The sequence below is a fragment of the Geotrypetes seraphini genome, chromosome 1 (genome assembly GCF_902459505.1).
Source record: "Geotrypetes seraphini chromosome 1, aGeoSer1.1, whole genome shotgun sequence".
In the NCBI taxonomy this organism is placed as follows: Eukaryota; Metazoa; Chordata; class Amphibia; order Gymnophiona; family Dermophiidae; genus Geotrypetes; species Geotrypetes seraphini.
The window spans coordinates 427,464,831-427,482,114 of record NC_047084.1 but is presented as its reverse complement, the minus strand read 5'-3'; the positions used below and the strand labels follow the sequence as shown (position 1 = coordinate 427,482,114).

The 17,284-nt window shown below is 49.5% G+C and overlaps 1 protein-coding gene across 3 annotated transcripts in view; it reads right to left on the bottom strand.

The window, feature by feature from the left end:
- TTC39B (tetratricopeptide repeat domain 39B) overlaps positions 1 to 17,284 on the bottom strand; it is a 210,305-nt gene that overhangs the window by 115,255 nt on the left and 77,766 nt on the right. For all 3 annotated transcript variants that reach the window (XR_004536836.1, XM_033919149.1, XM_033919158.1), the window contains exon 4: positions 7,830 to 7,961. Coding sequence is in view for 2 of the 3 variants with exons in the window: in XM_033919149.1 (XP_033775040.1) it covers positions 7,830 to 7,961 (132 nt within the window). In the remaining variant the exon portion in view is untranslated. The remainder of the gene's footprint in view (positions 1 to 7,829; positions 7,962 to 17,284) is intronic.

Here is a 17,284-nt window from a genome sequence, read left to right as displayed (position 1 = left end):
TGAACCGAAGACCACGTGGCAGCCTTGCAGATTTCCTCAATAGGTGTGGACCTGAGGAACGCTACGGAGACTGCCATCGCTCGGACCTTGTGTCCTGTTACTCGACCATGCAGCGTGAGACCAGCCTGAGCGTAGCAGAAGGAGATGCAGTCGGCCAACCAGTTGGACAAGGTGCGCTTGGAGACTGGGTGACCTAACCGGTTTGAGTCAAAGGACAAAAACAATTGTGGGACTTTCCGGTGTGACTGAGTACGTTGGAGGTAAAAGGCCAACGCTCTCTTACAGTCAAGAGTATGGAGCGCCACCTCTCCGGGGTGAGAGTGGGGCTTGGGAAAAAACACAGGTAAGACAATGGACTGATTGAGGTGAAAATCAGACACTACTTTAGGCAAGAACTTTGGATGGGTGCGGAGTACCACCTTGTCGTGATGGAATACCGTGAAGGGTGGGTCCGCTACCAGAGCCTGTAACTCACTAACCCGCCGAGCGGAAGTGAGCGCAAGCAGGAAAATTACCTTCCAAGTGAGGAATTTTGGATGGCATTTGTCTAGGGGCTCAAACGGAGGTTTCATTAGTTGAGCCAGAACCACGTTGAGGTCCCAAACCTCCGGAGGGGGTTTGAGAGGAGGGTGGACATTCAGAAAACCCTTCATGAAGCGAGAGACTAAGGGATGGAGCGAGAGGGCTTTCCCTTCCAGGGGCTGATGAAAGGCCGCAATCGCACTGAGGTGTACTCGAATGGAGTTGGTCTTTAGGCCGGAATGAGATAATTGAAGTAAATAGTCAAGGACCAGAGGGACGGGGACCGACACCGGGTCCTGGCTGTGGGAGGAGCACCAGGTTGAGAATCTGGTCCACTTTTGGGAGTAGCAGGTTCTCGTCGAGGTCTTTCTAGAGGTCTCCAATATCTCCTTGACTGATTGAGACACGGGGAGAGCAGTCAGGGGGAGATAAACCAAGCATTCAGATGAAGAGATTGAAGATTGGGATGTAACAGCGAACCCTGACCCTGTGATAGTAGAGAGGGAAACAGAGGCAGAGGCAGTGGATCTCTGACACTGAGTTGAAGTAGAAGGGAAAACCAAGGCTGGCGTGGCCAGCGAGGAGCAATCAGGATCAGGGTGGTTTGTACTGTTTTCAGGTGGACAAGCGTCCGCACTATCAGAGGAAACGGCGGGAACGCGTATAGGAACCTTCCCTCCCAGTCGAGGAGGAAGGCGTCGGCCTCGAGCCGGTCCGGGGAGTACATCCAGGAGCAGAAGAGAGGCAGCTTGTGGTTGTGGGGGGATGCGAATAGATCTATTTGAGGCGTCCCCCACTTTTCGAACACCTGTCGCAGGATCTGAGAGTGCAGTGACCACTCGTGTGGCTGGAGGAGGCGGCTGAGTCTGTCCGCCAGACAGTTTTGTTCTCCTTGTATGTACACCGCTCGAAGGAAGGTGTTGTTGGAGATTGCCCATTTCCAGAGGCGCAGGGCTTCCCGGCAAAGGGACCAAGACCCTGTTCCCCCTTGTTTGTTTACGTAGTACATTGCTACCTGGTTGTCGGTTCGGATGAGAACCACTCGGTCGTGGAGCAGATGTTGAAAAGCTACAGCTGCGAGATAGATGGCCCGAAGCTCTAGCACGTTGATGTGGCAGCGACGGTCTTCTGCTGACCACATCCCTTGAGTGCGTAGGCCGTCCAGATGGGCTCCCCAAGCGTACTCCAACGAGTCCGTGGTGAGTATCTTGCTGTGGGGTGGGGTGGGGTGAGGAAGAGCAAACCTTTGGAAAGATTTGAAGAGTCGGCCCACCAGCGGAGCGATCGTTGCAAAGAAGGCGTCACTGTCACGGGGCGGTCGATCGGGTCCCGGTCTTGACGCCATTGAGAGGCCAGGGTCCATTGAGGAATTCTCAGATGGAGGCGGGCGAAGGGTGTGACGTGGACGGTGGAGGCCATGTGGCCCAGAAGAGTCATCATCTGCCGAGCTGATATCGAGGTCAGCAGGGAAAACCTTCGACTCAGGCTTACTAACGCCTCTAGATGCGGAGGGGGGAGGAAGGAACGGAGGCGAACAGTGTCCAGCGTGGCCCCGATGAACTGTAGGGACTGGGAGGGGCGTAGTTGGGATTTTGGGAAGTTTATCTCGAACCCCAGACTTTGTAGGTAGGTAATAGTCTGTTGGGTCGCTGAGATAACCGCTTCCCTGGACGGGGCTTTGATCAGCCAGTCATCCAGGTAGGGGAATTCCTGGAGGACCTGGGAGCGTAAGGTTGCTGCGACCACCACGAGGCACTTGGTGAAGACCCGAGGTGACGATGCTAGGCCGAAGGGAAGGGTATTGTAGGTGCCAGTCCCCTACCTGAAAACGCAAGAACTTGCGGTGAGCGGGGTGCACTGGGACATGTGTGTACGCCTCCTTCAGATCGAGGGAGCAGAGCCAGTCGCCCTCGTCGATCAGGGGGTAGAGGGTCGGTAGGGAGAGCATCCAAAATTTTTCTCGTATCAGAAATTTGTTGAGGCGTCTCAAGTCTAGTATTGGGCGTAAGCCTCCCGTTTTTTTCGGTACCAGGAAGTAACAGGAGTAGAAGCCCTTCCCCCGTTGGTCGGGGGGAACCTCCTCCACTGCTCTCAGGCGAAGCAGGTCTCGAGCTTCGGAGAGGAGTAGGGGTAGCTGCGTCCGGTTGGGAGGGCAATTCCTTGGGGGGTTTTCCGGAGGAATGGTCCGAAAGTTGAGAGAGTATCCTGATGAGATCACGCCAAGGATCTATGCGTCCGACGTGACTTGTTCCCAGCGAGGGTAAAAGGCTTTGAGGCGACCCCCGATGGGAAGGAGGCCTGGGACAATGGCGGAGGGGGCCCGCCCCCTTCCGCATATCCCGTCAAAAGGACGGGGATGGTTTGGTAGTCGCAGGCGGTTGGGACTTGGGCATGGCCCGGTGGTGGGCTTGCGGACGCCTGGGTGGAGGCCGCGAGAAGGCAGGAGTGGATTTTTGTGGGTAGCGGCGCGGAGGGGCCCTATACGGCCTGGACGCGGGCGGTTTGGGCTTTTGTCGGACGAGGGAGGCAAACGAGCGTTCGTGTTCGGAGAGGCGTTTTGTAGCCGCCTCGATAGTGTCATCGAACAGTTCTTTTCCCACGCAGGGGAGGTTAGCCAACCGGTCCTGTAAGTTGGGGTCCATGTCGACCAGGCGTAGCCAAGCTAGTCGGCGCATGGCGATAGCAAAAGCTGCCTCTCTGGAGGAGAGTTCGAAGCCATCGTAGGCCGCGTGGAATAGATGGAGGCGTAGGTTGGAGAGGGATTCCAAAAGTAGGCTAAAGGCTCCTTGGCGGGAGGCCGGTAGGTCAGTCTCAAAGGCTCTCAGTAGTCCAATGAGGTGTTTGAGGTAGGATGTGAAGGTGAAAGTGTAGCTTTGCACCCTAGAGGCCATCATCGCATTTTGATATAGTCTCCTGCCGAACTTGTCTAGGGTTCGGCCTTCTCGGCCTGGGGGGACCGCCGCTGAGACCCGGGAGGGGTGAGCCTTTTTTAAGGAGGATTCTACTAACAGCGACTGGTGGGAGAGTTGTGGTTGTTCAAATCCCGGAAAGGGTACTGTACGGTACTTGGCCTCCATTTTGGATGGCACGGCTGTGACCATATAGGGGGCCTCCAGGTTCCTGAAGAAAGCCTGTTGGAGTATCGGGTTAGGCGGTAAGCGAAGGGACTCTCTGGGTAGTGATGGCATATCCAGTTCCGCTAGGTACTCTTTAGAGTATCTGGAGTCGGACTGGAGGTCTAAATTCAAAGCGTGGCCCATGTCCTGGACAAAGCGTGAGAAGGATGGTTGGGATGTTCCCGAGGCCCCGTGGGGGGGTCGGTGAACGAGACCTCCGTCGGGTGGAGAAGGAAGGGGAGGCTTCCCTCGAGTAGCGAGGTTCCTGCTCCGATCCAAGCTCCGAGACCGGGGAAGTACTGTGAAAGTGTTCCGGGGTCGTGGATCTCCGACGTCTCGAGGAGCCCCTCGGAGACAATGCCGGGGTTCGGGGTACCGATCGATGTCGAATCGGTGACCTCGACCCGGACTCCCTTGGTGAAAGCCCCAAACCTCGGATCGGAGCCCCGGTCCGAGGGGGAGTTCGGAGGATGCGTGGGTTAGAGAGTGATAACTCTGCCACCTTCAGCGGTCCCGTACGAGGTGTAGGTGAACGGCCTCGTAGAGTGGGGGAACCCCGGGCCTTCTTAGAGGTACGGCGGTTAGAGGTTTCTGTTGGTTTAGCCCGACGTTTTGCCCTGTGGCGGTCTGTGGAGGGAGAGCGCCTCGGGTGCCTCGGCGAGGAGTCCGAGGAGGATGAGATGCGGCGAAGTTTGCGCACTTTTCCCCGAGGTGGCTCGACGCGAGGCTCAGGCTGGTCTGGCACATGCGGGGTCGAGGTCGAGGCAGAGGCCGGTTGTAGATGGGCCATTGCAGCGGACAGCTCCGACGAGATCATTGCTCGGAGTAAGTCCTGGAAGACGGGCACGGACAGCATCGAAGGCATGTCCCCTGCCTCGGTGCACTCCACTGGGGGCGACCTCGTATCAGAGTATTCCCGTGTGGTGGAGGCACGGCCCGAAGGCTTGGAGGGCTTCGTCGGGGCTGTAAGCATGGGACTTCCGCCATGCGTCGCCGGTGTCCCCGAGGTTGGTTTCTTCGCTGGTACAGAACCTGAAGAGGGAAGAGGGAACTTACCCGGAGCCGAGGCTTTCTGTTGTCCCGAGGACTTCGGAGTCGAGTCTCGAGGCGATGCCGAGGTATTCGGGGCCGAGGCCAGGGCCGACCTCGAGGCCGAGGTAGAAGGTTGGTCTGAGGCGAAAAGATCCGCCATGCGGGCTTTCCTTCGACGGAGGGCCCGGTTCTGGAAAGTAGCGCACTGGGGACAGGAGTCGGTTGGATGAGCGGCCCCCAGGCAGAGGATGCACCGGCGATGCGGGTCTGTGATGGAAAGAAGCCGCTCGCACCGGGTGCACTTTTTAAAGCCGGTCAAAGGCCGGGACATAGAATCGAAAGTGGCCGCGGCTCGAGTAGCCACGCGGCCACGGGGACCCGGAAGCCTCCGGGTCGGTCAAACGAAGCAGGAATCAAGTTGAAGAAGAAAAAATTTTGCGCACAGCGACTTAAACGATGAAAAACAAGAAAAATCGCGGTGCTAGAAGGCAGTTGGGGCAGAGCCTGAAAAAACACGACTTCTAGGCTCAGCGGAAAATTTTGAACTGGAGACCACGAGGGGATGCACCCCCTAGTGGAGCAGGAAGGCACGCATGCGTGGAGCAGCAGAGCAAACTTAAATCTTCAATCAAGTTTGCTTGAAAATGCTTCCGCATCGGGGCTCCGTAGATGACGTCACCCACATGTGAGAATATCATGCCTGCTTGTCCTGGGATAATCTAGCCTTCTGAGGATCAAAATTACTGAGTAATGAAATAACCATTCTTTGATACTAGATTTGCTGGAATTTCAGTTTTGAGTTATATATGCATCATTCTGGCCTATGAATAGCTACTACATATTTATACTATAGGGGATCCGTGGATGACATCACCCACATGTGAGAATATACTGCCTGCTTGCCCTCAGATAATAAGGAAAACCAGGAGGAGCAAACTTCTTCACATCACTGTTATGTTTTGGGGTTTTTTTTTAACTTATTTTGGTCTCTACTGCCTGCCAGTAGAATGGCACAGATAATAGAATGAGAAAGAAGAAATCACCTCACATTTCAACCACGCATTTCCCCTACCTTGTACCTCATCCTCATGCAAACTAATCAAACCAATCATTATTGGAAAATTGTGGAAAGCATGAAAGGGTTATGTTTTTGATTCTTTTAATAAAAAAGGGGTTTCTATTGGCACTCAAATGGTCATCCTTTGATCTCTCTCCCAAAGAAAATTTAACCCTCCCTCCCCTCCCCTATACTGTTAAGAGCATGAACACTTTAGAGCAGTGGTTCCCAACCCTGTTCTGGAAGACCACCAGCCATTTGAGAGAGATCTGTATGTAATTGTATATAATGCATTTGTCCACATTAAATTTAATCTGCCATTTGGATGCCCTGCTTTCCAGTTTCCTAAGGTCTGCCTGCAATTTTTCACAATCTGCAAGCATTTTAACAACTTTGAACAGTTTAGTATCATCTGAATCACTAGTCATTCCAATTTGCAGATCAGCCTCATGCATATTCATTAAGGTTATCTTGAAAATCTGATTGGCTAGTGATCCTCCTGGAAGGGGTTGGAACCACTGCTTTAAAAAAGTGGCTCTCAACCTTTCTTCTGTTGTGACACACCTGACAGACAATGTTTATGCATGTGATACATTGAACACAGAGCAGATAAACTCCTAAATGTTTCATTGTTGACAGTAAATTTAGTGTAATTTTGCCTTTCATTCAATCCCTTATCATAAAAACTACATACAACACATCAGTCCCAGATTATTCACTTATCATACAAAACAAATAGCCAATCCAATCCTTGGTTTTATATATTGATTCATCCCTACAAATATATATTCAAATTTTGATGTCGCATCAACAACAGCAACGCAAAATCGCTCCACTGCCAGATACCGTGAAGCAACACAAAACCCTGCAAATCTGCTACTCAAGAAACTGTGTAGCAAAGAGAGCTTGTGTACAGCAATTTGCAACACTTCCAATTTGGGCTGGTGACAGCAGGTATCACTGGAGGCAGTCCAGAAGCAGAAATAGGGGCCAATTAGAAGGACTTCTAGAACCTGACTCTCTGGATTTCTGTTCTCCCTAGTTTGTAGACAGAGATGGTGGTTTAGGTAACACAGACTTGCTGTCAATAAAATTTTGGGGTGACATCCTTCCCCCCCCCCACCTCTTGGGGACACATCAGTGTGCCCTGACACACTGGTTGAGAAGCACTTGTTTTAGAGCATAAGAACATAAGAATAGTCAGTATCCCATCTTCACGGAGGCCAATCCAAGTCACAAGTACCTGGCAAAACCTCAAATAGTAGCAGCAATCCATGCCACCGATCCAGGGCAAGCAGTAGCTTCCCCCATGTCTGTCTCAACAGCAAACTATGGACTTTTCTTCCAAAAACGTGTCCAAACCTTTTTTAAAACCAGCTACATTAACCGCTCTTACCATCCTCTGACAACGCATTCCAGAGCTTAGTATTACTCTGTAATTCCATCGAGTGTCCCCTAATCTTTGTAAATCTTGATGTAGTAAAAAATCGATCCACTTGTACCCGTTCTACACCACTAAGGATTTTGTAGAATTCAATCATATCTCCCTTCAGCCATCTCTTTTCTAAGCTGAACAGCCCTAACCTCTTTAGTCTTTTCTCATACGGGAGGAGTTCCATCCCCTTTATCATCTTGGCTGCTATTCTTTGAACCTTTTCTAATGCCGCTATCATGCACAAAAAAAGATACTATCATGCATTTAGTATCACTGAGTACAGTCAGTACAAATATTTCCATCAAATCCTCCAAGGTTTTCATAAAGACAATAAAATTAAATAATTCATGCTCTGTTTCAATGCCATGGTATCTAGTCGGCTCCATAGAGCAAATATGGTATCTTATGTCTATTTGTACAATGCTGCAAGTCTAGTGGAACTACAGAAATGCTAAGTAGTAGAAGTAATTTTATGCAAAATTATTTTGATGTACATAGTCACTGGTGTGACAATTTTGGTTATTTTACCAGCTCCTGTATGCATACAACCCTAAAATATCAATGACGCCTTGCCTACCCGTTCATCCAAATTGGCCAGATATAAACATTACACAAATGGCAAGTGATTTGCAAGTGCTAACTGCATGCCTAAATTATTCAGTCTTACTTCTGACAGGTCTGCAGCGCTTCTTTCATGGTGCTGATTCCTGTTTGGATGTCCTGCTGCTCAAAGGTCATCGTAGCCTGCATAACTAAAATGCTGCCGTAGCCAAGGGCGTGATACATACTATCTTTAGACCTGGAAGGAGGGAGCGAGGAGGAAAAAAATACAGAAATAATTCTCAAGTGCTTAAGCTAAGCAATTAAGACAGCAAATCTAATGTTTGAAAACAAAACTCAAGAAACTATGTGAATATATAGCAAGAGATTACTAATGGACACAATTTCTCTGTGGAGAGAATTTTAAGGGGGCTATTTACTAAATTGTATTACCTGCTTCACATGCAAATTAATGCACAGTAACAATTCGTCTTGTACATTAAAGGCCAGATTATATAAACAGTGCCTAAATCAGCAGCCGCCTACAAAAATGGTATTGCCGCATGTCAATTACCGTATTTTCACGCATATAACGCGCGCGTTATACGCGTTTTTACCTACCGCGCATACCCCTCGCGCGTTATATGCGTGAGCGCGGTATACGAAAGTTTTCAAACATAGTTCCCACCCCGCCCGACGCCCGATTCACCCCCCCAGCAGGACCACTCGCACCCCCACCCCGAACGACCACTCGCACGCGCTCCCACCCGCACCCGCATCCACGATCGGAGCAAGAGGGAGCCCAAGCCCTCTTGCCCGGCCGACTCCCCGACGTCCGATACATCCCCCCCCCCCGGCAGGACCACTCGCACCCCCACCCCGAAGGACCGCCGACTTCCCGACAATATCGGGCCAGAAGGGAGCCCAAACCCTCCTGGCCACGGCGACCCCCTAACCCCACCCCGCACTACATTACGGGCAGGAGGGATCCCAGGCCCTCCTGCCCTCGACGCAAACCCCCCTCCCCCCCAACGACCGTCCCCCCCCCAAGAACCTCCGACCGCCCCCCCAGCCGACCCGCGACCCCCCTGGCCGACCCCCACGACCCCCCCACCCCCCTTCCCCGTACCTTTGGAAGTTGGCCGGACAGACGGGAGCCAAACCCGCCTGTCCGGCAGGCAGCCAACGAAGGAATGAGGCCGGATTGGCCCATCCGTCCTAAAGCTCCGCCTACTGGTGGGGCCTAAGGCGCGTGGGCCAATCAGAATAGGCCCTGGAGCCTTAGGTCCCACCTGGGGGCGCGGCCTGAGGCACATGGTCGGGTTGGGCCCATGTGCCTCAGGCCGCGCCCCCAGGTGGGACCTAAGGCTCCAGGGCCTATTCTGATTGGCCCACACGCCTTAGGCCCCACCAGTAGGCGGAGCTTTAGGACGGATGGGCCAATCCGGCCTCATTCCTTCGTTGGCTGCCTGCCGGACAGGCGGGTTTGGCTCCCGTCTGTCCGGCCAACTACCAAAGGTACGGGGAAGGGGGGTGGGGGGGTCGTGGGGGTCGCCAGGGGGGTCGCGGGTCGGCTGGGGAGCGGTCGGAGGTTCTTGGGGGGGGCGGTCGTTGGGGGGGGAGGGGGGTTTGCGTCGAGGGCAGGAGGGCCTGGGATCCCTCCTGCCCGTAATGTAGTGCGGGGTGGGGGTAGGGGGTCGCCGTGGCCAGGAGGGTTTGGGCTCCCTCCTGGCCCGATATTGTCGGGGAGTCGGCGGTCCTTCGGGGTGGGGGTGCGAATGGTCCTGCCGGGGGGGGGGATGAATCGGACGTCGGGGGGGGGGGTGAACGGAGAGTCGTGACAGCGCACGGAGAGGCGGGGCAGTGCACGGAAGTCAGGGGGGTGAACGGAGAGTCGGGACAGCGCACGGAAAGTCAGGGCAGTGCACGGAAGTCAGGGGGGGTGAACGGAGAGTCGGGACAGCGCACGGAGAGGCGGGGCAGTGCACGGAAGTCAGGGGGGGGTGAACGGAGAGTCGGGACAGCGCACGGAGAGGCGGGGCAGTGCACGGAAGTCAGGGGGGTGAACGGAGAGTCGGGACAGCGCACGGAAAGTCAGGGCAGTGCACGGAAGTCAGGGGGGGTGAACGGAGAGTCGGGACAGCGCACGGAAAGTCAGGGCAGTGCACGGAAGTCAGGGGGGGGTGAACGGAGAGTCGGGACAGCGCACGGAGAGGCGGGGCAGTGCACGGAAGTCAGGGGGGGTGAACGGAGAGTCGGGACAGCGCACGGAGAGGCGGGGCAGTGCACGGAAGTCAGGGGGGTGAACGGAGAGTCGGGCAGCATGCGCGGTATAATCGTGAGCGCGTTATACCAAAGTTTTTGTGCTTATCATCGTGATTTCTGCGCGCTATATACGTGTGCGCGTTTTATACGGGTGCGTGTTATTTGCGTGAAAATACGGTATGCTTAGGTGCCATTTAAAGAATCACAGCTAACAGCGTCTACCACAAAACTTGGGCGGTTGCAATGTAGGCCAGGGTTTTACTGGCCTACATTGCAGATACCTAGGTTCTTTTGAGAATCGTGACTAATGGCACCTGTCATTTCTGCCCCTAACCACGCCTACTTTGACATTAGGTGTTGTTAGGTGGCTTTGCCTGGATTAGTGGTTTCAAACTCGTGGCCCGCCAGGTACTATTTTGAGGCCCTCAGTATGTTTATCATAATCACAAAAGTAAAATAAAACAGTTTCTTGATCATATGTTTCTTTAGCTATAAATGACAATATTATTATTAAGACTTAGCCAAAAGGAAAGATTTATAAACTATGAAGAGTTTTACCTCATGCAAAATTATCATTTCTTTAATAAGACATTAACTATTTTTTTCTGAAGCCCTCCAAGTACCTCCAAATCCAAAATGTGGCCCTGCAAAGGGTTTGAGTTTGAGACCACTGGTCTAGTTGCAATTACGATGCCTCAAAAATGGATTTCCTGTCCTATTAACCTTCTTTCTTCCTCCCCTCTGAAAGTCAATCAATTTGTACCTTTGCTTAATCTTTGTAAACCGCATAGAACTTCACGGTATTGCGGTATATAAGCTGTTATTATTATTATTTTTTTTTTTTAACAATTTTTTAATTGATTTTAATGACACAGTCAATTACCATGCCGATTAAAGTCAATTAAAATAATTAAGGTAGGCAGCAGTAGGTCACCTACTGCTGCCTAACATATGGTGCAAATCCGACCCTAAGTGTTACCACATGCAAACTGCCACATTCAAGAGTTAATGTGGAAAGAGTTGTAGGTCTGCTCCTTACAGTTAACATAGAGGTCATGCCTTCATGTTACTTGCTAATGCAACTGATAGCACCAGCCAACGCCCCATTAATAGCTATATCTAACAAACATACATTATCAAATCTAATCTAATTTAATCCTTAGGTTTCTATACCGCATCTTCTCCACGTTCGTGGAGCTCGGCGCATTTTACAGGAGATGTAATATGAAGGAACTACAATAAAGAGTTGGAGGTCGAAGTATGAAGAATATTTAGAGGACTAGGGAAGCCAGATATGAAGAGATTTTGAGGACTTGGGATACCAACTTGGAGAGAGCTCAAGTTCCGAAGAGGGGAGAGGCTCCAAAGTTGGAGAGAGGCTTACATTTTTGAGAAAAGCCAGGTTTTCAGATGTTTGCAAAAAACTTGGAGAGAGCTCAAGTTCCGAAGAGGGGAGGTAAGGTTGTTCCAGAGCTCAGTGATTTTGAAGGGGAGGGAGGTCCCTAGCTTTCCAGAATGGGAAATGCCTTTTAGCGAGGGGAAGGAAAGTTTTAATTTGTGGAGGGGTCTGGTGGTATTAGGGTTTGAAGAATTCCAAGTAAGAGGGATAAAGGGAGGGAGGATACCGTGTAGGATCTTAAAAGCTAGACAGGCACATTTAAAGTGGACCCTGGTGATTATCGGAAGCCAGTGAAGTTTGGACAGGAGCGGAGAGACATGGTCAAATTTACTTTTAGCGAAGATGAGCTTGGCTGTGGCATTCTGAATCCGCTGAAGTCTATGAAGGATTTTCTTAGTTAGGCTTAAGTAGATAGAGTTGCAGTAGTCTAATCTGGAAAGGATGATGGATTGGACAAGGAGGGTAAAATGGTTTTGATGGAAGCAGGATCTAACTTTCCTCTGCATTATGAAGGCTGAAAAAGCATTTTTTTACCAAGGATTGGAGGTGGTCGTTGAAAGACAAAGTGGAATCAATGATGACGCCCAGAACGTTGCTCGAAAACTCAAGCTGCAGAGTGGAGCCAGAGGGTAGTGGGACAGAGGTGGGTAGTTGGTCTAGTTTTGGGCCGAGCCAGAGAAGTCTTGTTTTGGGCTCGTTCAATTTCATTTGTACAGTGTGGGCCCAGGATTGTAGGTTCAGTATACAAGAGGATATGTTTTTAAACAGGTTGGTGAGGTTCGAATCGGTCTCGAGGAGGACGAGGATGTCATCAGCATAAGTGTAAATTGTTTCAAGGGGGGATAGATGGAGGAGTTTGAGGGAGGACATAGAGATGTTGAAAAGGATAGGAGATAGGGGAGAGCCTTGCGGGACTCCACAATTCGGTTTCCAGGGGGAGCAGTACTGACTTGCTCTGCTTTAACTGCACAACTGCTTTCCCCAAACTGCCAAAACATCCCCAATAGCTAACGCAGAGGTTTTGCGATTACAGGGGATTAATTTAATACAATACATACTTTTGCAGATTGCCACTTTCGACCAACAGTTTGTACAGAGTGTATTACAATTAAAATGCTAGTAATTATTAGGAAACGGATATAGAATATTATAATGCCTCTCTATTGCTCCGTGGTTCAACCTCAGCTTGTTTGTAATTCTGGTCGCCATACCTCAAAAAGATAGAGCAGAATTAGAAAAGGCTCAAAGAAAAGTGGCCAAAATGATTAAGGGGATGGGACTTCTCTCATAAGAAGAAAGGTTAAGAGGTTACGGCTTTCTAGTTTGGAAAAACAGACAGTTGAATAGTATAGAGGTCTACAAAACTTTTGAGTGGAGTAGAACGGGTAAATGTGAATCGACTGTTTACTCTTTCAAAAAGAACAAAGACTAAAATCCTACTTTTTTTAGACTACTTTTAACCCTTAACTCTGCAAAGTACCCATTTCTGTTTGTTACTCCTTCTGTAATTCCCTATCCCAATTTGTCTGTCTGATTAGATTGTAAGCTCTATCAAGCAGGGACTCTCTCTTACATGGTTAATGTAATGCGCAGCATTGTGTGCGTCTGACAGCGCTAAAGAAATGATTAATAATAGTAACAGTAGTATTAGGGGACACTTCATGAAGTTACATGGTAATACCTTTAAAATAAATAAAATAAAATATTTTTTGCTCATCAAATAGTTAAACTGTGAAATTCTATGACAGAGGATGTGGTAATAGTAGTTAGCATATTTTAGTTTAAAAATGGGTTGGACAAGTTCCCGGAGGAAAAGTCTATAAACTGTACTAAGGTAGACACAGAGAAAAGCCACTGCTTTCTCTGGGATCAGTAGCACGGAATCATTCTACTCTGAGATTTTGCCACGTACTTGTGACCTGGATTGTCCACAGTTGGAAGCAGGATTCTGGGTTAGATGGACCATCAGTCTGACTCAGTATGGCTAAAATCAGTAATACAGACATACACAAATTTAAACCATTCCCCCCCCCCCAACACACTATGTAGAGAGAGTGAGTCAGAGTCGATTTTGGGTACCTGGAGTTGGATTCGGAGTTGTGGGTACCAAAAACTGAGGATTTATCTACCGACTCCACAGTCCTGATTTCAGAATATATAGATAAAACCAGGGCTGTGGAGTCAGAGTTGGAGACAATTTTGGGTACCTGGAATCGGAGTCATGGGTACCAGAAACTGAGAAGTCAGAGTCGAAGGGTTTTTCTATCGACTCCATAGCCCTGGATATTATATCAGATAATAATTACTTCATGTGCTCATAGAATGCTAGTTCACAAGGCACCAAGTGGTAAAAAGGAAAAAATCTTCTACCAGTGGTACAAAATAATGGTCTAATCATGGCACATACTATTGCCAAAAGGAGCTTTGAAATACTGTCCACGAGTATAATGCATCAACATGTAACCAATAGCAAAAGGCACTTAGCTTGAAGTAACCCCGGCTTTGACACGAGCCATGTTTCTATTTTGAATGCCAGTTCCCTGGGCATCTGAGCAGATTTTTTCATTAATGCTGGAAGCTAAAGAGTGTTAAGGTATTTTTGGTTTGTTATAGTTTTGATTGCCTTGTTTATTCCTTCATAGTTTTTTATGTTCTGGTGTTTTAAGGCTTTGTTATAAGCTTTTTATAATCCTTTACAGGTTATTTTTTTTATGTCCCTGCACTTCATGATCTTCGCTTTGAATTAGAGAATGATACGGTGACTGTTACCTGCGGCTAACTCGCAAGAACAGGGGTGGGGGGAAATTGACTGGTTGCTGCGGGTACAGGGACAAGGCCATTCACCGCCCCATGGACCCAGCGAAACTGGAAGTTACACTAGAAGGATGGACTCAGCGGCAAGAAGGTTCCGTAGCAGCGCTGCATGCTGGAAGCTTCTAAGAGGCTGGTAGGCCCACCCCAGGAGGTACAAAGGGGCCAAGCCAGAAGATTTGCAGGTTTGAGGGTACAAGGGTGGGGGCTGTTGGACCCACAATAGGGAGGGAGGGGGGTTGCTACTGTACCCGCCAAGGAGGGAGGGGATTGCTTGGGCTGCTGGACCGGCAGGAGCTGAAGGGAAGGGCAACAGTTGCCAGGTCTGGTTTGGGGACTGGGGGAAGGCAAACAGGTGCTGGGCCCATGTGGTAAGTGGAGTGCAGCTGGAGGGAAGGGAGAGGTGCCAGACCCACCCCTGGGCACTGAAGGGAGGGGATAGAGGTGTTATGGGACAGGGGCTAGAGGGAAGGGAGAGAGGTGCAGGATCTGCAGGGAAGAAGAGAGAGAAGGAAAGGGAAAGAGAAAAGCTGAACCAAGGGGATGAAGGAAGAGTGAGTGAAATATTGAACATAGTGGAGGGAGGGACAAAAGAGAGAGTGTGAGAGACACATTGGTGTAAGGGAGTAAGAAAGGGGAGAAGCTGGACACAGGGAGATATACAAAAAAGAGGGGAGATGGTGGGCATGGATGGGAGCATAGGAACAGGGACAAAAAGGAAAATGCTGCATGGGGGTAGTATATGGACAAAGAGGGATAATGCTAGAAATGGGAGGGTATATGGACAGAGAGAGATGGCTAGACATGGGGAGAATAAGAATGCAGAAGGAAGATTAACCTATGCATAGATTAACAGGCAGTTTTCTAGAAATCATTTCCATGGCTAAAGGAAGAAATGGTTTTTAAGATCCTCCTTCCTTGGGGTACACACCACTGTATATAGTGTACTACAAAAAATACCCCAAAAAAGAACTAATAAGGTACTTAAAAGACACAATACTGCAGGTAGGGTATGCCCTAGGACAGTACAGACAATCTGATTCACCGGCCTCCACACTTCAAAGCTGAAATAAATTTAAATATTTAAGTGAAGGAGCACCCTCAGCGTGGGTTTACAAGCTCTTAAGAGTTGCTCAAAAGAGCCGCTCTGATGCTTAAAGAAAGCAGAGCCAGCAAACATCAGCGCAGACGATGCTACTCCAATCAGCTGCACACCATCATTTGGGTGCTCCCGTGTGCTTAATAAGTGCAAATCTGCCTTGCCCGCCTGGATTTTTTTCTGACCTGCGGCTGTGTTACCCAATCCTGCTTGGTTCCAGAGGAAGGGGCTTTTGCTCTGAAACCCTGCTGGGTTACACCGTGTGAAAACAGGACATTATTTCAACTTCTGCCTATAAATACAAAGGACTTGGGTTACCTCTGGTACTGCTTAACATCAGGACTGCGGATTCACGGAGGGATTAGTGATTGCTATTTGATTTTTTTTTTTGTCTTCGGGTCAACGGGCTCAGGCTTACGGGGCATTACATGACAGTTGATTCCTTGTTTATTTCAGGCATTCCACTTATTTATTGGGCACTTGTTTATCACGATGATTTGCACTTATTAAGCACCCGGGACCACCCAAATGATGGTGTGCGGCTGATTGGAGTAGCATTGTCTGCGCTGATGTTTGCTGGCTCTGCTTTCTTTAAGCATCAGAGCGGCTCTTTTGAGCAACTCTTAAGAGCTTTCAAACCCACCCTGAGGGTGTTCCTTCACTTAAATATTTAAATTTAATTCAGCTTTGAAGTGTGGAGGCTGGGGAATCAGATTGTCTGTACTGTCCCAGGGCATACCCTACCTGCAGTTATATTTAGGGACATTAAGTAGATTCCCAACCCTGGAGGACTCACTAAATTCATGCCTGAGGCAATGAAGAGTTAAGTGACTTACCCAAAGAATTGCAGTGGAATGTCAACAGCTTCTCTAGTTCTCAGCCTGCTACTCTAAACATTAAGCTCCACAGCACCCCCTTATCCTTTTGTTGCTTTAGTTTTCACCAATTATCCCAGGACAAGCAGGCAGCCTATTCTCACATGTGGGTGACGTCATCAACAGAGCCCGGATGCGGACAGCCTCGCAAGCAGACTTGCTTGTAGAAACTCAGAAGTTTTGAGTCTGCTGCACCTGCCATAGTCCAGCATCTGCCTCATGTCATAGAAAGATGATGGCAGATAAAGACCAAATGGCTTATCCAGTCTGCCACTTTGGTCCAGGCTTCTGTCTCTCTGTTGCTTACAAACACCCCGCTCTCATGTCCAGTATTTGTTCTCCTTTCTTCCAGGTCTTTCTCTGCCTCTCTCTCTCTCTCTCTCTCTCTCTCTCCTTCCTTCCTCCCTCCTTGGTCCAGAATCTTTCCACCTCTCTGCAGTCTTTTTCTCTCTTCCCTCTCTATACACCCACAAGTTCAATATCTGCCCCCTCTCTTCTGCCTCCCCTTTGTTTCAGGTTTCTCCCTCTGTCTTTCTTCTGCTAACATTTCGAGTCATCCCACCTTTGTTTCAGGTCTTGCTGTATCTCTCACTCTCACTGTCTTCTAACTTCCCAGGGCCTGGCATATGCATATCTCTCTCCTTGGTTCAGGGTGTTTCCCATCTCTGCAGTCTCTTTCTCTTCCTCTATACCCCTCTAGTCCAGCATCTGCCCTGTCTTCCCCCTCCCTTTTGGTTTAAGTCTACTTTCCCGCCCCTCCTCAAAGTCCTTTTCTGTCTCTCTCTCCAAATCCTCTCCCCCCACCCCCCCATGTCTAGATCCAGCGTCTCTGAAAAGTTTTTTTAAAAGTTACCAACGAATTCATATGCCCTTTCCTCTGTAATATCAACCATAACACCCCCCCAACTCGCTCAAATTCTTCTTTTTGAAATTCCCCGAGCGTGGAAACATAACCAATCATAAAACAAAACCATTCTATACTGAGCAACAGACGCTCCTCTGAGCTCTTAATTCCTGTGCTGTAGTGTCCAACTTCTTTTCGATTTGAGTCAGGGTTGCCAGATGACAAAAAATTTTCCAGCCAAACTTATGGCCAAAAGTAGTCCAACTTGTGTCAGAGTAGCCCAAACAAT